Source organism: Phoxinus phoxinus (genome assembly GCF_949152265.1).
Source record: "Phoxinus phoxinus genome assembly, chromosome: 2".
Classification (NCBI taxonomy): domain Eukaryota; kingdom Metazoa; phylum Chordata; class Actinopteri; order Cypriniformes; family Leuciscidae; genus Phoxinus; species Phoxinus phoxinus.
The window spans coordinates 40,858,952-40,872,336 of NC_136877.1; the positions used below are offsets into that span (position 1 = coordinate 40,858,952).

Here is a 13,385-nt window from a genome sequence, read left to right on the forward strand (position 1 = left end):
AACATAAAACCATGACAGGACCTTACCCACAGAGGTTACATCAGTCACGTCACGTCTTGTTTTGTTTCATGTCAGTCATGTTTCATGTCTTTGTCATGTGATCCTGCCATCCCTTGTCTGATGTGTCATTGTTTCATTGTTCACTGGTGTCCCTTGTCTAATCATTAGTCCTTGTGTATTTTAGCTTTAGCCCTCATGTTTGCCATGGTCAAGTATTGTTTCACCGTAACCACTATTGGTAAGCATAACGTTAATGTTTATGTTTCTGGGTTGAGTTTCATGCCACGCTTTGTTTTGTGATCATGTTTTGGAAATAAAGCTGCACTTGGGTTCTCATCTTAACTTGCCTTCAGTGGACTTTATAACATTTACACAGTAACACAGTTAACTACGTGCTGCTTTATAAATGAACCCTGAATTATGATGATCATTACTGTTCATCATTGCATTACTGCATAATTTAAAGATGAAATGTGTGCATTCAATTGAATTTTGGTAACACTTTACAATAGGGTTGCATTAGTTAACTACAGTTAACATGAATAACAATGTTAACACTTCAAAAGGATTTATTCATCTTAATGTTAATTACAACGTTTACTAATACACAACTCAAATCAAAAGTTGTTTCTGTAAAAATGATTTAATGGACCTGAGCTGACATGAACTAACCTCAACAGACATTCAATGGTTTTACGGGTTTGGAACGACATGAAGGTGAGAAATGAATGACAGTTTTAATTTTTGGGTGAACTATCCCTTTAACTAATGGCACCTCTTTTTTTTTTTTGCTCCGATGACGTTTATGAATTCTTATGTTTCATGCATAATTAATAACTTTGTCTCAGATGTGTTTCCTAAAATTCCTCAGGAGAAATAAAAATGGACCGAAATGAGTCAATTGTGTAGAGCTATAAAAAGGATTTGGTATCACTTTATTTCAATGGTCCACTTTGGACATTCTTTTGATTAAAAGTAACTTTACAAATACATGTCAACTTATTCTACTAACGCTAGCCCACTGTCTACTAATCCAGTCAACTACATAAGTTAGTTGACATCTAGTTAACAAGTAACTTATAGTTAGTAGAATGTCTAAAGTGGACCATTGAAATAAAGTGTATTCATTTAAAACACTCGAATCACAGCTTAATATGAAGGGAAAGTAATAGTAAAACTTTTATAGGTTGATTTTGTCTCAGAACTATGGCATCAAGAGCAGTGTTTGAAAACATTAATTTTGTATGCCAAGTCAGCCATCACTATTCTTTTTGTTCATATTATAGTTATGTATAGCATAGCTTTATAGTTTCATATATTTAGAGTCACACCTGATACTTTTTATTTATTTAAATGTTGTCCTTTAGACTCTCTCAGATTTTGGGAAATTTGATAATATTATTCAATGATAAATAGATTCATATGTTTATACCTCAGATGCTGTTTATGAATTCTTACTAATTTTACTTGCATAAGTGTCAACTTCATCTCAAGGGTTTCTTCTAAAATTCCTCAGGAAAGATTCAATGAGTCCATTGTTGTCATAAAGTAAGACTGTAGAGTTATAAAAATAAATGCGTAGAGCTGCCCAGATCATTTACAGAAGAATTTGATGAGAAGTATTCTTACTGAGATTTCTTACTTTCTATTTTGGCGAATTTGAGCACCGCTTGAGACATCGCTGAGATCTTTGAATCTCTAGGAGACGTGTGAGATTACAGAGGTCTTTTTCACTGAGAAACATCATTTTAACTACACTGATGAGAAGCAAATTCATCATTTGCTCAATCTAATGTCACTCCAAACCTGTGAAACACAAGTCAAATGTTGACCGTACAGCAAAGTTCTTTGAAATATCTTATTTCAACAGATAGAAAGTTTGGAGCATCAATAAATGATTGCAGGATTTTCATCTTTGTCTGAACTATCCCTTTAAATCAATTTAATCTCATGGCATTCTAGACACAATTGAGATATTAAACCTATAAAGCCAACTGTTTGATGCACAAAGTTATCAACGTAATCAAAACTTTGCAATAGGAACAAAGCTTTGTTGTACACAATCTACTACATGCCTTCTGTCGTCTGATTGATAGGTCATACTTTTAATAACAAGTAAAATGCCTTTCAGTATAATTGTAAAAATGTCCACCTTCAGGTTGTGGTTCATCTGATGTATGTGAAATATTTTCAGATTTCTATAAATTAAACAGAAGAATAACTTAAATATTGTTAGTAATATTTTAAGATGAATACATACTGAACTAAAGCAACTCAGATTATCCATAGATATTTAAAAAAATAATAATGTTATTAAATATGATACATCAGGCCTTTGAGGAAAATGTTGTTCGTCATCATTGTATTATGTTTTAAAACAGAGTTTTGATCATAAAACAAACTAAACATTTGACACATTATTGGGATATAGAGACACCTGTTATATGCATTTTATGTAAGAATTCTGTCATACTCTTTTAAAGATCTTATTGATTTACATTAAAAGCTGTCAGAATTACACTATTAGCTCAATTTTCTCACTTACTATATCCATATAAGCCATAAAAGCATACAAACAAGAACATTTTCTTTTTAAATATTTTGACTAGACATTCTATAATTTTTTTATTTACTTGACTTATTTCATTTAATTTCATCATTTAATTTGTCGGGCTGTACAGAGTTAAAGAGATCTTTGTGAGATGTGTGCTTTATACCATAGGCCTACATTATGAAGGTCATATTAAAATATGCATTTATCATGACTTGATATGAAAAAATTAAACTTTTGGTGTAGATTTGATTGGTTTTCTCTCTTCTGAGACCCAGACTTTCAATCTTTAACTATGAAAATACATGATTAAATTCAAGTATTTATTATGAATATGTTATAACTATGTTTTAAACTTAAAATAAATAAATAATATTCAACCTAAATAAATACTAATCTACACAGAGTGCAATAAACCTTTAATTCATAAATTAGAGTACTTTACCAAGGAGGCAAGTGTCATTAAAGAGCTTGATATGATATATGAAACATGATTGTGTGCGGAAAAACAACAACAAAGAGAAACAAAAATAAATCTCAATTTTTTTTTTCAATCAAAGTGAATTTTGTCAAAAGTGAAAATAGTTTACTTGTATTTAACAAGCCAAAAGTGATGAGACGACAATAGATGCCTATAAAAACCGTTATTTCGAAGTGTTTTGAACCCGAAATTAGAAACATTCATCATTTGCCTTTAGATTTATTAATTTAGCAGAGGCTTTTATCTAATTTGTCATAAGAGCCAACACTATTTTATGACACTACCACATTTCGAGTGTAAACTTGAGCACAGCCTGCCCTAAGGAATGAAATACCTTGCCGTTATGGTTTACCCTGCTGTATTAATCACATTGTCCAGCAGCTGTTGATTTGATTGTTCTGAATATGTGATCATCTGATGATTTACTGACTTTCACATTAAAAACATCTGCTGGACTTTGTCAAACTGTCTTTTCTTAAAATAATGAGCATCTACAAAAACAAAATGAACCTCCACATCTGGGCAGAATATCAGATGTAGGTTATTTAGAAATGAAACTGTTTCAGCAGAGGAATGAACTAAATGTTCATTACACCATCTGTGGTTTTCTTTTACTCCCTGACCGTTAACATGTTTCAGTGAGGAACAAAAGAAACTGGTTTCGACTGACAGGACTGTGCTGCGCTCTGGTGGCCTCGTGAGGGATTGTGTATTCATTTGTGTGACAGGGTTCAGTAAGGGTTTTTATTTTTTACATTGTAGCATAACTTAAAACATTTGAATACAGAATAAACAATCAACAATTGTAATCTTGAGATAAATACAGCTTAAATTAAAGGTACATTTTTGTGTCTGTAACCAGTGTGTATAAGCTTGAAGACTGCTGAAATAAGCTGACTATTAAAAAGAAAAGATGAACATTACTTAACAAATAATAAATATTGTTTAAATTCTTACTAGCATTTGGAGAGCTGTGAAACAGGAACCTCGGGAACAGAGTGGCCATGATGGGAAAAACAAAAAGAGGCAACCAAAAGAAGTATGTCCATATCCCTCAGGAAGCAGAACCGCCAGACGCAAATACTGTCCCCTCAAACCAAGGTGCAAGACGCTACACAAGGCTTGCTCGCCCCACAAGACGCAAAGGCGAGAGGAGGGATAAAGCGTCGCCCATCGCAGCCCACAAAACGCCAAGCTACGTGAGAGATGCCAACTGGAGTGGCCTTATGCAGCGACCTGAACAAAACATTAAAAAAAACAGATTTGACTTGGCAAATTCTTCCTATGAGAAAATGTATTATTTTTTTTAGACGATTTTAGGTTTCACTACCTTAAACCAGTTGTGGGACAGGATTAGCCCCAGAACAAGTCGTCGGCTTGGTTTGTCTTGCAGCATTTTATACAGCAAGACGAGAGGGACGTCTGATTATTACCTTAAACTTTACATCTGCTCCATTTGATCATGTGAAGATGTTATGATTGTGAATTATTCATGCATGTCCCCACATCCGAAGTCAACCAGCTTGACTCCGGATGTCTCGCTGTTAATCAGTAGGTTATCCAGTTTAATGTCACGGTGGAGTATTTCAGGAAGGCAGCCTGCCTCATGATAAGCCGTGCCTTCTCTTCATCGAGTCTTCCACCGTGACCCCTCACGAACTGTAACAGATTCTCACAGGGAGAGGGACATTCAAGGACCATAACAAAGTGGTAACCTGCCACTCCAGGGACCTTTATTCGCCAGGGGGGTGAGGGTGATCTCTTTTGGAAGGGGGTTTGGATGATCAGGCTAGAAAACAAACCGTTTTTATCATCATTAGATGGAGGTGATTTCCCAAATAGGGATTTGTTATTAAATTAGTCTGTGATTGAAGTTATTATAATATGTTTTATATTGATTATGTAGTGTAATGTTCTTACATCTAATACTCACCAGGAAAAGTGTGTTTGCAGGGCGAGTCATGCTCCATATCAGTGACATCCAAACCTGTCCAACGTTCCACCCCGTTGCTCTTCTTTCACTCCGTTCTTTGAAGATCCCTCCCCTTGATCATACAGGGTTACAGAACATCACCAGGAACTTGCTTACACTTCTAAACAAAAATCACAGGATGCCATACATGTTCTGTTATAAATGCAGAGGCTGTTGCGATTTCAGCCATGAATGTCATTTAAAAGGATTGCTAATTTAAAATGTATTGCCTGTAAATAATATGGACACAGGCAGTGGTGGAAGAAGTACAGAAAATCAAGTACCGGTACTTGAGTAAAAGAACAAATACTTTGATAAAATATTACTGCAGTAAAAGTACAAAGTACTTGATTTTTAAATGTATCATCAATTAATGTTTTTTCCAATTGTAGCCTATATACTTTTACATTTATTTAATATTATTATATATTTTATATAATCCAAAGATCTGGGGGAGGTTGGAATTGCTGGGTCATCATTTTGAATTATTATGCACAAATGTAAGGAAGATTAGTGGATGCAGATGCTAATATGTAGGCCAAACATTGTCTGTGTTGACAAACAATAAAAACAGATGTCTAAATCCATAACATTTTAAAATGAACGCTATAATTTGGAACTCATACGACAGCGGGGAAGAATGCAAGTGCATTTGCGTAATTTTAATGGGTTTTTTTTTTCTTCTTCAACTTAAAATCTAACGTTACACCGTTGAGATACTGATATGGACATGCACGCATTCACAATATTTTACAGCAGATTCAGTTCACAAACAACTGACAGTTGTGACCTAAAGATCAGTTATATAAGAATCAATCCAAAACTTGTATAATTTATAACTTACTTTTCGCGCCATCAGTCGCACGTGCACTCAGGATCCAGTGATCTCCCTATGGCATCTCCCGCTTCTGGGCTCATACTTAGTCAGATTTGTACATTCATTAATTTAACTAGAGATTCGCTCTAAAACGTATCATTAAATCAGTGAGAAGAGAAAAGCTGCAATCAGATCAGTCCAATTTGCGAAGTAATCATTCGGTGCAATTTCCGAACCGATTTAACAGGTTCATTGAAAAGAAGCAGCTCGTGCTCGTTCACGGAGTCGGAGCACGTGACGTGACCTGAGGATTTCTTCCGTTCAAAATAAATGCAGTAGAGTAAAAAGTACGATATTATGCTTTGGAATGTAGTGAAGAAAAAGCAAATGTTTCTCAAAATAAAAATACTCCAATAAAGTACAGAGACTTGACAAATGTACTTAAGGCGAGACACTACAGGTGAATAGGGTACAATTTAAAAATAATAGATATCACCATGACACTTCCTCAGTTGATTACTTACACAAGTTCATAAAAAAAATGTATTACAAGTTTTTGAAATTTTTATGTTTAATTATGCAAATTAGGTATTATCTCATTAAATATGCACACTTTTGCATATATTTTCGGTAGATAGATCTGAACATATGATAAAGCCAGGTGCAAAATTCTTTTTTCATTTTGTTTACACACAAGATGAAAAAAGATGTTCAGAGGGATTTCAGGATATATGCTTTCATTACCTAGGAAATCAAAATATACTGTCCATAGCCTTAAAAAATCGATTTTCGTCATATTTTTGGGATTAAAATGTCCCATAAATCAGGCCAGGAATGATTTATTAACAAATCCCTCTGAACATATCTTCAGAATACTGCTAAGTGTATAACTGGAAAATTTGGTGTACATCGGTGCTACAAAAAAAATCATTTTGAGAAAAAGGCATTTAAAGATTTGTGATGTAAAAAATCATACTTTTTTAGTAGAAACAACTATTTACTGACACAATATCTTATCAAATAATTAGCAACAACAATACAAACCACCTAAATCACATCAAAACTTATAAACACAGCATTTATGGCTTTTAACTGAGCAGAAAAACAGTCAAAAACACACATCTAAGTGTCAGAGCGCATCACGTGATGCATCTGAACCAATCACGTTGTCAGAAATTGACATCAGCCAATGAGATTTCGCTTTTAGGGTTAAATGCCCATTTTACTTTCACGATTGGTTGCTGATTAAAAGGAAATGACCATATTTGGACCCGACAGCATTGTACAGCAGAGAGACAGCTTTTCAGACGTGTGCGTGATTAAAGGAAGAACACAGAGATCGCGGAGCAGCGCGTTGATTTAGAACGCCAACTTTTGTTGAATTTCGGAGAAATCTACAGACGCAAATAGACAAAGTGTAGTGAAATAAAGACCTAAATGTGTATTTTGGACTTTTTTTCACCACAAGTCTGAAAGAAGACATGTTATTGAAGACAAATAGCCTAAAATCTCAAAATTGACCAGTGAAAAAAAAACGATGTTTTTGCCTGCCGTGTCTCGCCTTAACGACCTAACGACGTCGTAAACATACTTTGTTAGCCTACATGTCCAGCACTGTACGTGGAACAGTAAAACACTCTCCAATAATCTTTGTTTTATTTAACATGGGTTTTCTTTGGAGAGTTTGATTCAATTTAATTTTTATTTCAATTTGATTCACATTTTTTAAAGAGTAAATTTCATTTTAAAACATCTGTTGTCATAAATAAATTACTCGTATGCTATGAGTAATTGCATTGTGTGACAGTGAAATGTATAGCTGAAATGTATAATTCAACACTAAGTATTATCAATATAAAATAATTTAATTTAGTTCACTATTACATATTGTTTACCTCATTAATACTGGAATGTTCTTTGCTGTTTTAAATAGGGCCTACATTTTACTATTCTGATATCAGTAAACAATGCCTGGCCTATCATTCAATCTCAATGCAAAATTTAACTAAACCTGCATTTTAAGTTTTTCCAGCACAGTATTGCCTCCAGGCGCTCCCCAAAAAGCATAATTTTATGGAAGAGAAATGTAGAGAATCACCTGTCACGATCTCGCCCGAGCGCACCTGTTACATCGTTCTAGCTCTTTTGTCCTCGCCGTAATATTCTTATAAATATATATCATAAATATATTATATATATTATATTATACACATTATTAAATATTTACTTCATCATAGTCTTGCCACAGCTTTCGACCCTAATGGCTCTTTATCAGAATCATCATCATTGTTGGGAGCGGTTGGGAGTGGCGCATCTCTCCTCCAGTCCGCGTGGTGGCGCTGTGGCTTCCTTGCAAACCCAGAGTTTTCTCGAGAAGAACAAAACAGACGCTTCCGTTTGGCGGCAGCGTGTGTTAACGTAATACGTGCTAAATAAACTTTTGATCAAACTAATTCTTATTGATCAGACTCATTGTTCCTCTCAGCGGCTGACATGGTGAAGCTAACGGCAGAATTAATCGAGCAGGCGGCGCAGTACACCAACCCTGTGCGGGACAGAGAGCTCGACCTGCGCGGTGAGTGAATCTCTTCATTAAAACCGCTTTAAGCGCATCATTCACATCTGAATAATCGATTTATGCGCGTTAATCTAAAATTAACTCCTGCTTGTGTGTTTGTTATAGGCTATAAGATCCCCGTGTTGGAGAATCTGGGCGCCACACTCGATCAGTTTGATACCGTTGATCTGTCCGATAATGAGATCAGAAAACTGGATGGGTTTCCACTGCTGAAAAGACTCAAAACACTCCTGATGAACAACAACAGGATCTGGTGAGAGAATCAGACTATGTATTATGAGACAACACTGCACTGTTTTTCTGTCTATGAAAAAAATAGCATGATGCTCTGCACCGTTTTACTTGCAAACACCATGTTATTGTTATAATGTAAATCTATAATACAAGAAGAAAATACTATCTGACAATTCTGAGGGCAGTTCTCCAGAGCAATGATGCATAATGGTTTTAAAACACCAACACAGTCTGATTACTTAAAAAAAAACATTGCATTAGTAGTTTACTCAAAGTCATATCTTAATTTCTATGCATCATGTGCTTGTAAAGTAGAGAAGATTTTCGTTTGTTACCCTACAATGCTTGGTGTTTTTGTCTCGCTTATTGCAGCCGTATTGGAGAGAACATGGAGCAGGCTTTACCAAGCCTGAAGGAGCTCATTCTCACAAGCAACAACATTCAAGAGCTGGTGAGTTCAACTATAGCTGTGCCTTTATGCACTTTAATTAATATTAGAAGTTTTGTTTCATTAATTTTTTTTACTAATTGTTGTTCATGGTCCTCAACAGGGTGATTTGGATCCTCTTGCGACAGTGAAATCGTTGTCCCTGCTCAGGTATCTGCTGAATAAGCTTATTTTTTTACACCCAAATGTTTTAACTTCAGATCATCATTTGAACTGGTGTTCTGTTTTCCTCTTCTGTAGTCTCCTCAGGAATCCAGTTACCAACAAGAAACATTACAGGTTATATGTCATCAATAAAATCCCACAGATCCGTGTTCTGGACTTCCAGAAGGTGAAACTGAAGGTATGATTAAACCATAATGCTTTGTCTTTTATTTTAACTACACTAACATTCAAAATAAGACATTTTTATTCAGCAAGGATGCATTAAATTGATCAAAAGTGATAGTAAGGACATTTATAATGTTACAAAAGATTTATTTCAAATAAATGCTGTTCTTTTGACCTTTCTATTCTTTAAAGAATCCTGAAAAACAATGTCACAGATTCCACAGGAATATATAAGAAATGTTTCTTGAGCAGCAAATTAGCATATTAGAATGATTTCTGAAGGATCATGTGACTGAAAATGAGTAATGATGCAAACATATTCAGCTTTGCCATCACAGGAATAAATTACATTTTAAAATATATTCCAGTAAAAAAAATGTGTGAACAGAATATTACTGTTTTTACTGAATTTTTGATCAAATAAATGCAGCCTTTCTTTGCAGAAGAGATTTCTTTCAGACATTTAAAAAATCTCTCCAAAACTTATGAACTGTAGTGTACATTATGCTTTAAAAAATAATGTCAGTGGACAATTTTGTTGTTGTTCAATTTTGTCAATGTCATATTTAGGACCAATATTTATAGATTTTTTTCTACTATCAGGTTTCTAGTTCTTTTAGAATAAATAATTATGGATCAGTATTAGTGAGATATTAATGTTGTTAAATATCTGTGATGCATATACACATTTAGTTTTACTTCTAAAATTATTATAATTATTTTCTAATAATTTTGTACACATCATTGTCATTGTTTTGATTTGTTGTGTTTTATGTTGTTTTCTTGAAATGAACCAATTTATAAAATGCATACATCTTCCTTTTGGACAGATTATTTCAGGAAGATTTCACACAACATTTAGTTGTCTGTTTATTTATCAGTGTGGTATCACCCTGGGCCCTGTTCTTCATACATCGATTAGTACATCCGACATTACTTTTTATAATTTCCTCCGGCTAATTTGTTCCTTTAAACACATATGCAAATTGATTGAATTGGCTCGATTGAGTTGTCTCGTCTGATAATTCAGTGTTGCACGTGTGAAGAACGGGGCTGTTGTCCATGTCATGGTCTGTTGTGAATGTTTGCTTGAACTCTCTGCTGTATCACCGTAGGAACGTCAGGAGGCTGAAAAAATGTTCAAAGGCAAACGAGGTGCTCAGCTTGCAAAGGATATTGCCAAGCGAACCAAAACGTAAGATGAAACTCCTTGATCAAGCTCAGCTCTCCCGAATTACTGGACTGTGGGAAGTTATGAACTCGGCATCTCGGAGAATGAATATTGACCCTTAATTGGCTGTTAAAAGATACATTTCCATGTTAAACTTCAGCAGTGTTTCTCAGGGGAGCTGGCTCAAGGCTTTTCTGTCTTGTATCAGTTTATTTATATTGATAAGATACTGAAGATACTACACTCTTGATTGTGGGAACTGGTTGAGAGGCTGCAGAGGCAATCTTCAACATGTTCACTTTGTCTGAACCCCAAATTTACTCTTGCTCTCAGGTTTACTCCAGGAGCAGGACTTCAGACTGAGAAGAAGATGGGACCGTCTGCTGCAGATGTTGAAGCCATAAAGGTATGGAAGAACCGGATTAACACACCCACATATGTACATATACACACCAGAGGATGCGTTTGAAATATGTGATGGACTGGGCTGTAACTTTTCTGTCATGGTAAATGTCAAAAGTGCATTGTTGTAAAGCGAGAGCGCATCCATGTAATGTGCCAGCAAAAATCTCAGATCGCGAGCGAATTTCATTCACTCTTGCACAACTGGATGTGCGTTGTCAATTATACTGTGATCTCATGGCTCTGCTCTCGCTCAGATATTGCTTGTGCACAAACTTTGTCCCGTGCGTTTGTAAATACGTGCTAGTTCTCTTTTCTTCTCTCCTGGATTTAATGTTGCCAGCAGCTTTCAACTATCAGATTTCCACGACTGACTGATTAAATAACAGTGTACTTTTAAACTGTAAAGAAATAAAGAGTCCATCTTTGTATAGAGCCTCTTTCACACAGTGTGTTGATCCCGGGAAATTGCCGCGAAATTGCCAGAGTGCCTTCTGTGAACGCAAACGCGTCCTAACACGTTGGGGACCTAGTAACATTGCCGGGATCAGTCCCGGAACACACCCTGTGTGAACAAAAGCCAGGATCAATGCCGTAAGGGGTGTGTCGTAGTGATGATGATGATGATGACGACGACGCACGTGCCATCGCGCGACTCTATAAAGTTTGTGTTCGTTCAACAAAGAAAGAACGAAAAAATGTCTGCAAACTGGAACGAAGCAGAGACCAGGAGCTCCTTACTATCCGCGCTGAAGCTGAGATCGTTCGCAGCTTTGTGGAACGGTACGCGATGCGTTAGTGTACATGTTTTCGATGCGTACGTTACACGTCTCGTCCTGATGTCACGTGTCCGTATGGGATCTTACCAGGATGTGTGTGAACGCACTCACAGATCCCGGAAAATCACTGGCAGTGTGAATGAACCAAAATCTAAGGATCCCGGGACAAATCCCGGGTCACATTATCTGTGTATTTTCCGGAATTTCTGTGTGAAAGGGGCTTATGTCGAATAATTCTACATGAAATACAAATTTCATGTAGAATTGTATTTTTAGTCAGCTAGTACATAGTAATACAACTATGTATTTTTTATTATTTAATAATTTGAGTTAAGTGCTTATTGTTAATGGGTATATATTACATTTATTTTATTTAGCACATTTTATTGGACTGGGGTTGTGGAGCGGCGGCGACATGTTTTATTTTGCCTAGTTCCCCAAATAAGCCAGAACTGCCACTGTGTACACACACAATTTTATGATCAGTAAGATTTTGGTTTTGGAGTCTATGTTCAACAAGGCTATATATATCGGAAATATGGTTAAAAACCCCCCAGTAATATTGTGAGTTAAAATTTAAAATGACTACTTCCTATTTGAATATATTTTAAAATGTGATGTATTTGCTGAATAAATGAAGTATTTATTTTAGTATAAATAAATACTCAAATGTATTATGTATTAATAATGTATTATTCATATAGGCTGATGTCCTGATATAATGAGTCTCTTTGTAAATGTTGTTTGCATGTAGAATGCCATTGCTAATGCCACATCACTGGCTGAAGTTGAACGGTTGAAGGGGCTTCTCCAGTCAGGACAGATCCCAGGACGAGAGCTGAGATCAGGTATTATTTTGTAATACACATTTATATATAAACATTATCCAGTAATCACAAATGAATGGGGAAAGCTTTCAGTCATTGGTGAATGAGTGGGAACACTGAGTGTAGTCCATTTTAGGTTTGTAACCATGATGCTTCTACAACTCCTTGAAGAACATGTATTGGTCTCTGAAGCAGCATTTGTACAATCAAACATTTAAATAAGTAATAGGGCAAACTCTGCTTTTAAGAACTAAAAATGATCAAGCTTCTCTTGACTCTTCTGTTTTCCCCTTTTCAGGAGCAACTAACATGGTAGAGGAGGAAGAAGAGGAGGAGGAGGAGGAAGAGGAGATCCAGGAAGAGATGCAGGAATCAGTCCCCATGCATGAGAACATGCAGGACATTGGAGAAAACGGAGATGATGAGATGCAGGAAGATATGCATGTTAATGGATCATAGTTCTCTTCGTTCAGAATCATTAATGCTTTGTTTTGATGCTGTTTGACAGCACTTGTTTTGATAAGTGTTTTTTTTTGTGTAAATTAAACTACATTAAACTTGTTTTTTAATGAACAGCGAGTTTTTCCTTATGTATATCTGAACGTGGTCAAGAATTTCATGTTTTTTTTACTGTTCAAATATTTTGTCAATCATCAAAGACAAGAAATTAAAAATATGAATCTATAATAATTATTTACAGTTTGTTCATAAAGTTGAAAACTTTTTGATCTCAAGTTCTAAATGCACAACACATTTCTTACATTGGCCACACAATTTGTAAATACTAAGATAAAG

General features: G+C 35.4%; 1 protein-coding gene and 1 long non-coding RNA gene across 2 annotated transcripts; one reads left to right on the forward strand and one right to left on the reverse strand.

Moving 5' to 3' along the window:
* Positions 1-3,488: 3,488 nt before the first annotated feature.
* Positions 3,489-6,106, reverse strand: LOC306992478. The gene is made up of 4 exons (XR_013796295.1): positions 5,849-6,106; positions 4,966-5,125; positions 4,363-4,821; positions 3,489-4,268 (listed from the first exon to the last, which is right to left on the reverse strand). It is a non-coding gene; the product is annotated as an uncharacterized lncRNA (long non-coding RNA).
* A 2,008-nt stretch (positions 6,107-8,114) lies between these two features.
* snrpa1 (small nuclear ribonucleoprotein polypeptide A') lies at positions 8,115-13,163 on the forward strand. Its single transcript, XM_079605130.1, has 9 exons — positions 8,115-8,396; positions 8,505-8,652; positions 9,006-9,084; positions 9,185-9,231; positions 9,322-9,424; positions 10,527-10,606; positions 10,916-10,988; positions 12,518-12,611; positions 12,889-13,163. The coding sequence occupies exons 1-9, from the start codon at positions 8,315-8,317 to the stop codon at positions 13,047-13,049; spliced, it is 867 nt and encodes a 288-aa protein (XP_079461256.1). The 5' UTR covers positions 8,115-8,314; the 3' UTR covers positions 13,050-13,163.
* The last annotated feature ends 222 nt before the right edge of the window (positions 13,164-13,385 follow it).

Coding starts and splice junctions, on each gene's coding strand:
- snrpa1 (XM_079605130.1), top strand. CDS start 8,315: ATGGTGAAGCTAACGGCAGAATTAATCGAGCAGGCGGCGCAGTACACC. Junction 9,085..9,184: donor GCAACAACATTCAAGAGCTG/GTGAGTTCAACT, acceptor GGTCCTCAACAG/GGTGATTTGGATCCTCTTGC. Junction 9,425..10,526: donor TCCAGAAGGTGAAACTGAAG/GTATGATTAAAC, acceptor GTATCACCGTAG/GAACGTCAGGAGGCTGAAAA.